Here is a 10,251-nt window from a genome sequence, read left to right on the forward strand (position 1 = left end):
TGGTGTGAGAGAAACAGGGAGCAGTCCACCGGCAAGGAGGATGTGGGTGAATGGGGACTGTGTCCATCGCCAGGTGCTTGGAGCTGTCTATTTTTATGCTTTCACTTAGGGACTCCACCCACCTGCTGGAGGTGAGCCGAAAGCAGCAACCGCAATGCTACCTGTAAGATTCCCCTTCGCGGATTCCCTAGTCCAGGCACCCTGCAAGACAGCTTGCACTACAGCTTCTTCCATCAGTTGCTGGCGCTGATGGGAGTTGTAGTCCGAAAAGTGAACCATGGAACAAAATTTCGTCCAACGTTTCTCCAATGAAAAGAGGGATGTCCTGTTCCGTAATCAATACTTTTATTACTTATACCTCGTCCATCCGACTGAGCTGCCCCAGCCACTCTGGGCGGCTTCTAACATATATAAAAACATAATAAAACACTGAACATTTTAAAAACTTGGGGTGCTTCCAGATGACTGAATAGCTCCATGCCCTCCAGTATTTCCCTGAGGAAAATAGGGATGTCCTACAGTTTTGCAGGGGACGCAGGTGGCGCTGTGGGTTAAACCACAGAGCCTAGGACTTGCTGATCAGAAGGCTGGCGGTTCGAATCCCCATGACGGGGTGAGCTCCCCTTGCTCAGTCCCTGCTCCTGCCAACCTAGCAGTTCGAAAGCACCTCAAAGTGCAAGTAGATAAATAGGTACAGCTCCGGCGGGAAGGTAAACGGCGTTTCCGTGCGCTGCTCTGGTTCGCCAGAAGCGGCTTAGTCAAGCTGGCCACATGACCCGGAAGCTGTACGCCGGCTCCCTTGGCCAATAAAGCGAGATGAGCGCCGCAACCCCAGAATCGGCCACGACTGGACCTAATGGTCAGGGGTCCCTTTACCTTAATACAGTTTTGCAGGACATTCCAGGGTCAGAAAGCGGGGCGGCTTCTGTAAATCTGGGACTGTCCCTGGAAAACCAATCCAAACCAAGTGTAGTTGTTCCAATAAGGGGGTCACGTGTACCCAATAGGTGGCCCCAATTCACACCATCTTTGCGTATAGCATACCTGCTACTCAACATTTTCACAAGCATTTTACAAAGTATGTTGCTATTGCATCCTGCAATCTGAATACTAATGTACAATTGTATTAGTAGTGAGCCTTTTATGTTCACGTGTTCATTTATATTTTTTTCGGTAGCTCATCCCATAACTACGTTGTAGCCAATTAAGGCGGAAACTAGAAAGATGGCATCAAATCCTCCTGGGCAAGGTAAATGGTAATCTTTGCCTCTATGTGCATGGTTATGTTATAATAAAATTTTACAATAAAAACAACACGGCACCAGCCCTTTCAGTACAAACTCTAATACAGTGGTACCTTGGCTCTCAAACGCCTTGGCTCCCAAACAAATCATCTCCTGAACGATCAAAACCCGGAAGTGAGTCTTCCGGTTTTCGAACGATTTCCAAAAGTCCAACATCCAGCACAACTTCCGATTGGCTGCAGGACACTCCTGTAGTCAATCGGAAGCCACACCTTGGTTTTTGAACTGTTCCAGGAGTCAAACAGACTCCTGGAACGCATTCTGTTTGAGAACCAAGGTACCACTGTACTCTTTATCATTCACTTTGGAGAGCTTGAAGTAGTGCATAGACTTTTTCATTCTTCTCACTCCTGCCAGGGTTTCAGAATAAAAACAGGGTTGCGATTTTGGCAGAGCTAGATAAGGAGAAGAGGAAGCTGCTGATGCAAAACCAGTCTTCCACAAATCACCCTGGAGCCAGGTACAGTAAGTTTAGAGACCTGCCTTTTTGTTTCAGTTGTGTTCTCTGATCAAAGAGGAAAGCCAAGGGACACTTTCTTTTGTGTGCCAAGGCCCCGTGCCCTGTAGTTCCCCATTGATTAATAAACACACCAACACGAGTGTTTGGGGTTATGGGCTAAAACAGGCCACAACTTTATTGGCTTGGACGTTGGGTGAAACCAGGCTACAGTGGTACCTCGGGTTACATACGCTTCAGGTTACAGACTCCGCTAACCCAGAAATATTACCTCAGGTTAAGAACTTTGCTTCAGGATGAGAACAGAAATCGTGCTCCGGCAGCGCGGCAGCAGCGGGAGGCCCCATTAGCTAAAGTGGTGCTTCAGGTTAAGAACAGTTTCAGGTTAAGTATGGACCTCTGGAACGAATTAAATACTTAACCCGAGGTACCACTGTATAACTTTACACCCGCCCACCTGCAGGGAGTCTAAAGGTAAAGGGACCCCTGACTGTTAGGTCCAGTCTTGCCCGACTCTGGGGTTGTGGCGCTCATCTCGCTTTACTGACCGAGGGAGCCGGCGTACAGCTTCCAGGTCGTGTGGCCAGCATGACTAAGCCGCTTCTGGCGAACCAGAGTAGCGCACGGAAACGCCGTTTACCTTCCCGCCGGAGCGGTACGTATTTATCTACTTGCACTTTGATGTGCTTTTGAACTGCTAGGTTGGCAGGAGCAGGGACTGAGCAATGGGAGCTCACCCCGTCGCGAGGATTCGAACTGCCAACCTTCTGATTGGCAAATCCTAGGCTCTGTGGTTTAACCCACAGCGCCACCCGTGTCCCTTGCAGGGAGTCTAACTAAGGGTAAACCACCAGAAGGGGGAGCCCTATGACTTACATCAAATAAGGGCAGTCCGAGGGGTCCCCGTTGGGTTAGTGGCATGGCCCTAGCCCATGGGTAGGCAAACTAAGACCCAGGGGCCGGATCCAGCCCTATCACCTAAATCCGGCCTGCAGACAGTCTGGGAATCAGCGTGTTTTTACATGAGTAGAATGTGTCCTTTTATTTAAAATGCTCCTCTGGGTTATTTGTGGGGCCTGCCTGGTGTTAGGAATTCATTCATTATTATTTTTCAAAATATAGTCCGGGCCCCCACAAGGTCTGAGGGACAGTGGACCGCCCCACGGCTGAAAAGGTTTGCTGACCCCTGGCCTAGCCCATGCCCACACTTTGGACAGAATCCACACCTCCAGATCCTTTTAGCAGGATACCCTTATCGAGGAGGGGTAGACGGAGGCTGCAGCCTCCCCTCTGTTAAACAAAGGTCCTTGCAGGTCCGAGCAGTTCTGGCGTGGAGGCAAGAGAGAGAAACCCCCGGCCGCGCCGCGATTTCAATTACCTGTGGCCATGCCCCCCGCCAGCTTAGATTGGCCAGGTAGGGGTGACGCAGCCAGGGCTGGCGCAGAGGGGGCGACAATCTCCCGCCCCCTAGCCAGGTCGCTGCAAGGGCCCGGATACCCAGCCGCAACGCCACCCACCAAGAAGGTGAATAGACCTATCAGCAACACGTACTTATAATGGAAACAGTTCATAACCATCAGAGTTGTGTGCCAATTGTTCCAAGCAGCCAGCTGCAAGAGAGTTTCCATCTTTGCTCATTCCCTCTGGAGAGAAGAAATTTCAGTTCAACCTTTCTTTTTTTAAAAAAGTTAACTTTTTAATGTTTTGTATTTCCACCCACTTCTCCACCAAAATTCCGCTTCCCCCATGTTGAACCTTATCGTTGTTTTCATATTAAGATTTGAGATTTCTATGAATCTGCTGAAATGTAAAGCTGCCCCTGAATTGAAAACAAAATCCTCTTCTATGTGTTTAGCGTAGAACTTGGTTTATAGCTCATGGTGGAGTCGTAGTAGTATTTTCGCATTCTGTAACTTGTTGGCTACGAAGAGACGTTGTCTCAGCGCAATCTCAATGGGAAACTCTTTTCCTGCATACAGAGTTCTGCAGCCACTCTACCAAACATATGAACTCCCCATCATGAAGACTATGGACCCCTGGTTAGTAGCGCTGTTTTATTCAGGTATCACTTAGGCAAGTTATTGGGGGGCGCCGTCGAGAGAGCAAAATGTGCCGGGGTCCCTTTTTCTTGTTCCGCTTGACTTCCTTTTGACTTACACTTGGGTTTCCTCCCTATTTGATTTCACCTGCCATTGCTGGAGTGAATGTCCTTCTGGCACCAGCGTTCAAAATTAGCCAGGCGCATTTTGCACCTGACTGTTGGCGACTTGCAGCCCAGTGAAAATGCCCGGGTCCTAGGATGACTCCTGACATCTCTGCCATCTGGAGGTGCCTGCCTTTGGATCCTTGGATCTGGGCCATTTTCACACACTAATACCCCATCCTGTAGATTTCTATCCGTTATATTTTATCTGCACAATCAGAATGAATTTCTGGAACCAAAATAATAATAATAATAATAATAATAATAATAATAATAATAATAATAATAATTATTATTATTATTATTTATTTGTACTCCGCCCATCTGGCTGGGTTTCCCCACCCACTCTGGGCGGCTTCCACAGAGACCAAAAATACACTAAAATGTCAAACATTAAAAATTTCCCTGAACAGGGCTGCCTTAAGATGTCTTCTGAATGTCAGGTAGTTGTTTATCGCTTTGACATCTGATGGGAGGGCGTTCCACAGGGCGGGCGCCACTACCCAGAAGGCCCTCTGCCTGGTTCCCTGCAGCTTTGCTTCTCGCAATGAGGGAACCGCCAGAAGGCCCTCGGCACTGGACCTCAGTGTCTGGGCAGAATGATGGGGGTGAAGACACTCCTTCAGGTATACTGGGCCGAGGCCGTTTAGGGCTTTAAAGGTCAGCACCAACACTTTGAATTGTGCTCGGAAACGTACTGGGAGCCAATGTAGGTCTTTCAAGACTGGTGTTATGTGGTCTCGGCGGCCGCCCCCAGTCACCAGTCTAGCTGTTGCATTTTCGGTGCAGCCTGAGCAGGAGCCAAGAACATTATACCCTAGAGTTACATACTGCTCTGGAGATGTAACTTTTGGGTTGCGAGCACAGCAACCCCGGAAGTGTATACTTCCGGGTTTCGCCGCATGTGCAGAAGTGCTCTGCGTGCTGTGCACGTGCACAGAAGTTTCACCTCCAGTTACGGACTTTTCAGGTTAAGTATGGACCCCCAGAACGAATTTAATTTGTATCCGGAGGGTCCACTGTAGTGAATTGTTGTAGCTTGTCTTCACTTCTCCCCCTGTTGTGAGTGGCCCGTGTCACCATTAAGAAAAAGAGGCAGTAATAGGCTAATATAGATTATGTGGACTGTCCCTTGATCAAGTGGCTTTTCTTCTTTAAGTTCTCAAAACTCTTAACCTAGCTCAAGATTTTCATCTGAGCTGGCCAGATGTTTAACTGAGACCCAGTCACAGTCAGTCCATCCTTTGGAAAATAAGACGTTAGAGCTGTCTTGCCCCAAAATGGCAACTAGACATTCTGTTGGGCGACTGTAACCTTGGTTGAAGGAGTCTTTTGGTGCCTAGCTTATATATCTGAGTTTCTAACGCTGTCTGGCACGTGCAAATTACTCAGATTTGCCCAAAATTCCAAGTCTTGTATTTAAAGTAATGACATGGAACTTCTTGACTCTGAAACACGCCCCCTGGCGATGACAAGCCTCTTCCTTGATGCTGTGCTGATGGGTGCCTTCCCTGCCTTTGTGTGACATGTCAATTTCTTATCATTGCTCGCAGCATCTCTCTCGCCAGATCTTCCCTTAACAAGGACTTTCGTGATCATGCTGAACTACAGCACATCGCTGCACAGCAGAAGGCTGCTCTACAGGTGAGTTGTCCTGACCAAAGCATATCCAAACGGGCCGCTTTGCAAGTTTCCCTGGGCCTTTTTGTTTTGGTGCCTCGGAGACTATAGCTCCTAAGAACCCCCCACCCATCTCAGACGTTGGGGACGAAAGCTAACATGCATCACAAAAGCTTAAGATTTTCATAGTGATGACAAAGTTTAAAATTCTGAGAGGGTCTTCTGATTTGGGAAGTGGCTTTGGCCATGTTACATTCTGTATTATCTCAACTTTTAGCCCCGTTTTAAACACTGCGGGCAAAACCTTGGGAAGAATGAGCTAGATGTGAGGATGGACGTAGTTTGGCAATATGGAGGGTCAAGGGTTCCCCACACCTGGGTCAAAGCAACTACTAGCAGGACTGAAATGTGGCAAAGAACAGATATTCCTTCCAAATCTGATGTTCTTAAGCACTCACTCATGCTTGCATGACGGTGGAGAGACTTGGCTTCCATTGAAAAGGTCTCATTTTGAAACACTTTATGTTCCTTTCGCAGCATGCTCATGCACATTCCTCAGGATACTTCATAACCCAAGATTCTGCCTTTGGAAACCTTATTCTTCCTGTGTTGCCACGGCTTGATTTAGAGTGAGGAACCATCCTTGGGACGAAGAGCATCCTGCAGCTGCTCCCTTGCCAAACTTTGCTTCTGGTTTATGAAAGCAAGAGGACTCAAAAATGAATGTTGTTGTTGGGTTTTTTTCACTGTAATGACTTTCCATCTTGGATTCAGGTATTTTGTTTTCAGCGAATGTTAAACTTCTTAAAACAAGTTCTAAGGTGTCCTGTTCTTTTCTTTCCATGTGGCCAAATTCCCCACAATGGCGCCAAGTGAAGAAGAGCTGGCTACTTGGTCTTCCGTGACCACGAACAACACTACCCTGCCCTAGACAGAGGGAAGGGGCAGAGGTGGCTACTTGCGATTTCTCTAGGTAGCACTGTGGGGCCATCCCTCCTTGCACAGTACCCAGAAGTGAGAGAACAAATGAGAGGAACCGAGAGCAGCTAGAGTTTTCTCTTGCTCGCTCTGCCTTGCGTGTCGAGACCCCGCAGACACCCCTTCGTTGGGAAATAACTCACACAAGGACACAGATATCAGGTTTATGTTATTGGGCAAATTTGACCACAACTTTATTGAATTACAGAATGTGAGGGGTATTGGCTTAGACGTTGGTTGGACCCGACTATATCTGACTCCTGCCCGCTGCGCAGGAAGTCCGGTAAGGGTAAACCACTGGTAGGGGGAGCCCTGTCGATGCTTACCAACTCGAGCTCCCCCTGGTGTTCCTGTCGGGGTCGTGTCATGGCCCTAGCCCCCAACCGGGCTTCGGACAAGATCAACACCCCCAGATTCCTTTAAAGGAATACCCTTGAGCTTGGAGGGGCAGGTGATGGCCACACCTCCCCTCCCCCACACAAGGTCAAACAATGCCTAACCGCAACCCTAACAAAGTTGTGATGATTGCTACGAGGTAGGCGAAAACCATGAGGGACGCGGGTGGCGCTGTGGGTTAAACCACAGAGTCTAGGACTTGCCGATCAGAAGGTCGGCGGTTCAAATCCCTGCGACGGGGTGAGCTCCCGTTGCTCGGTCCCTGCTCCTGCCAACCTAGCAGTGCGAAAGCATATCAAAGGGCAAGTAGATAAATAGGTACCGCTCTGGCGGGAAGGTAAACGGCGTTTCCGTGCGCTGCTCTGGTTGGCCAGAAGTGGCTTAGTCCTGCTGGCCACATGACCCGGAAGCTGTACGCCGGCTCCCTCGGCCAATAAAGCGAGATGAGAGCCGCAACCCCAGAGTCGGTCATGACTGGACCTAATGGTCAGGGGTCCCTTTACCCTTTACCTTAGGCGAAAACCAATTGGCCAGTGCCAATTTGCCAAGTGGAAAAATTCCTACCAGGTCCCTTGGACAATCAAGGCAACCAACCGAAGTCCATAGCAAGGCCAGTGCCTAACCTGCAAATAAGGAGGGAGGGTGATTGAGGAACCGAGCCAAAGAGGAAGTCCTCCGGCTCACTCCTTGGTTGAAACTGTTCCGGCCATGCTGCCCCCCCCCCCCACGGCCAGAGGATTGGCTGGCCGTGCTCTGACGTGTATATGATAAAGGGGAACCACACCTGGACGAAGGCGCCCTTCTTTGCTTTCCCCCGCATAACTAGCTGCTAAATGACCACCGGCGCAACACACGTTGCATTCCGGTGTAGCAGCACCAGGCTCGCGGTGTCATTTTGCAACCCCAGCACCATGTCAGCACATTCAGTGGGCTACATCCTACTCTGAGTGCTGGTCTGGTGGCTTTGGTGGGATAAGGTGTCCGGTGCAACTTATTCCTGGCCAGTAGACTCGATGCCGTGGCATTTCGACGGAGGTCAGTCTACGATGTCAAAGAACCCCTGCATAAAAACACTTTTGAGAAAGTGTTAAGGACAGGGCCGGAATTAGTTTTGCTGAGGTCCTAAGCTACTCAAGGTAATAGGACCCTTTATATGTCCAGCTGTCCTTTTCCACAACAAATCCTCGCTGTTTTTTGTGTTGAATATATGCTATATGGTAGTTTATGGACCTCATAGGTATCTCAAGCCATTTGCACATGCAGAATGTAGGCACCCTATATATAGAAAGGAGCAAACCAGGGATATTTGAGGGAGCAGGCGAGCAGGCGGGGGCCATGACTTACATCATAGTGAGCCTACACAACACAAAACACCATTGCTGTAGGTAGGTTTTGTTTTATTTGTTTTTTATCTTATATTTTGGAAACGTACATCCACAGGTCTTTTACCTTTAAATTTTTGGGGAGCTTGTTTAGCTTATACGTACATCCGGCACTGGTGAAGGACAACATTTGAATTGCTTTAGGAACTGTTATCTGTAAATAATTTTCTATTAGATCTACCAAAGAATAAAATCAAATCAGGATTAAGAAAAAGAGTTTGGATTTGATATCCCGCTTTATCACTACCCTAAGGAGTCTCAAAGCGGCTAACATTCTCCTTTCCCTTCCTCCCCCACAACAAACACTCTGTGAGGTGAGTGGGGCTGAGAGACTTCAGAGAAGTGTGACAAGCCCAAGGTCACCCAGCAGCTGCATGTGAAGGAGCAGGGAATCAAACCCGGTTCACCAGATTACGAGTCCACTGCTCTTTACCACTACACCACTTCTTCATCTACGCTGGCTTTCTCAGGATGGAGGGGATATGTGCTGTGTCCCATTGGGGTACTGGTGGTGCAAATAATAATAATAATAATAATAATAATAATAATAATAATAATAATAATAATATTATTATTATTATTATTATTATTATTATATTTATACCCTGCCCTTCCCGGTTCAGAAAACCGGGCTCAGGGCGGCTAACAACAAATTTAAAACACTTAATTGATGCTACAAAAAACAGCATAAAATACGGTATAAAACGTGAATAACAATAAAATAAAAAATCAATTTAGGGGGGAAATCCATCCAATAAACATTAGATGATCACCAGGGCTAGCTGGCTATATTACCGTATTTTTTGCTCTATAAGACTCACTTTTTCCCTCCTAAAAAGTAAAGGGAAATGTGTGTGCGTCTTATGGAGCAAATGCAGGCTGCACAGCTATCACAGAAGCCAGAACAGCAAGAGGGATTGCTGCTTTCACTGCGCAATGATCCCTCTTGCTGTTCTGGCTTCTGAGATTCAGATTTTTTTTCTTGTTTTCCTCCTCCAAAAACTAGGTGCATCTTGTGGTCTGGTGCGTCTTATAGAGTGAAAAATACAGTAGTCCTGTTTGGGCCAGGGGAGAATTAGCTGTGGGGTCTCAGAGCGGGTAATCGTCATGAAAGGGGAGGGGGAGGGAAGAGAAGGGAAATAAAAGATCAGGCTGAATTCAAATTAAAGGCCAGGCAGAATAGCTCTGTCTTACAGGCCTGATGGACGGAGGTTAAATCCTGAAGGGCCCTGGTCTCCTGGGACACAGCATTCCACCAGGTCGGAGCCATCACTGAAAAGGCCCTGTGGGGAGCGAGGGGGACAAAATGGGAGATCAAGGAGGATCAGTTGGGGGTGGGAATGAGCAACGTCCCTATTTTCATCTGAGGAATGTTGAAGGGTAGGCATTATAGAGCAGTAAGCAGTCAATTATTTTATTATTTGGGAAGGGGCATGTATTTTATTTAGATACTTTTCCAGGCACCCAAAGGTCTTGTGGTAGAGCTAGGCTGCATGCTTTTTTTTTTTTTTAATGTGAAAAATATTTCAAGGATAATGGTTATTTAGTTCTTAAAAGAAGCGTGTTGTGTTATCACTTTGTTTTCTGAGAGGAGTTAATGGCCTTCAAGGTTTGGTTAACTTGTTAATAATGACATTTGAACGGTTTTTGCCAACTCAGTCACGCCCTTATAGAAGCAACAATTACTTCTTTGGTGTGTGTGTTTTTAAAAAGTATCTTAAGTGTAACTAAAAGTAGTAGATGCAAATTTTATTTTTCATGGAAGACATCTGACTGTGGGATAAGTGGTGATCTTGTGTACGGTTTTATATAACTCAACTTAGTCACAGACGTAAGACAGCATAAGAAATCATATTCTTATGATCCCATCAAAATGTGATAACCCTGTATCTCAGAAAAGGTTGGTTTTTT

At 47.2% G+C, this 10,251-nt stretch overlaps 2 protein-coding genes across 5 annotated transcripts in view; both read left to right on the top strand.

Annotated features, from left to right (window-relative positions):
- LOC114587408 (SOSS complex subunit C-like) overlaps positions 1-6,246 on the top strand; it is a 6,922-nt gene extending 676 nt beyond the window's left edge. The window contains exons 2-7 of one of the 4 annotated variants that reach the window (XM_028711603.2): positions 110-131; positions 1,178-1,249; positions 1,662-1,764; positions 3,741-3,800; positions 5,518-5,608; positions 6,122-6,246. In XM_028711603.2, the coding sequence (XP_028567436.2) occupies positions 1,225-1,249; positions 1,662-1,764; positions 3,741-3,800; positions 5,518-5,608; positions 6,122-6,217 (375 nt within the window). In that variant the 5' untranslated portion in view covers positions 110-131; positions 1,178-1,224 and the 3' untranslated portion in view covers positions 6,218-6,246. Of the gene's footprint in view, positions 1-109; positions 164-1,177; positions 1,250-1,661; positions 1,765-3,740; positions 3,801-5,517; positions 5,609-6,121 lie in introns of all 4 variants that reach the window. The other 3 variants (XM_028711602.2, XM_028711605.2, XM_028711604.2) reach the window with 3 other exon arrangements.
- ADAMTSL1 (ADAMTS like 1) overlaps positions 1-10,251 on the top strand; it is a 718,478-nt gene that overhangs the window by 554,998 nt on the left and 153,229 nt on the right. The window lies entirely within an intron of this gene.

Source organism: Podarcis muralis, chromosome 17 (genome assembly GCF_964188315.1).
Source record: "Podarcis muralis chromosome 17, rPodMur119.hap1.1, whole genome shotgun sequence".
In the NCBI taxonomy this organism is placed as follows: Eukaryota; Metazoa; Chordata; class Lepidosauria; order Squamata; family Lacertidae; genus Podarcis; species Podarcis muralis.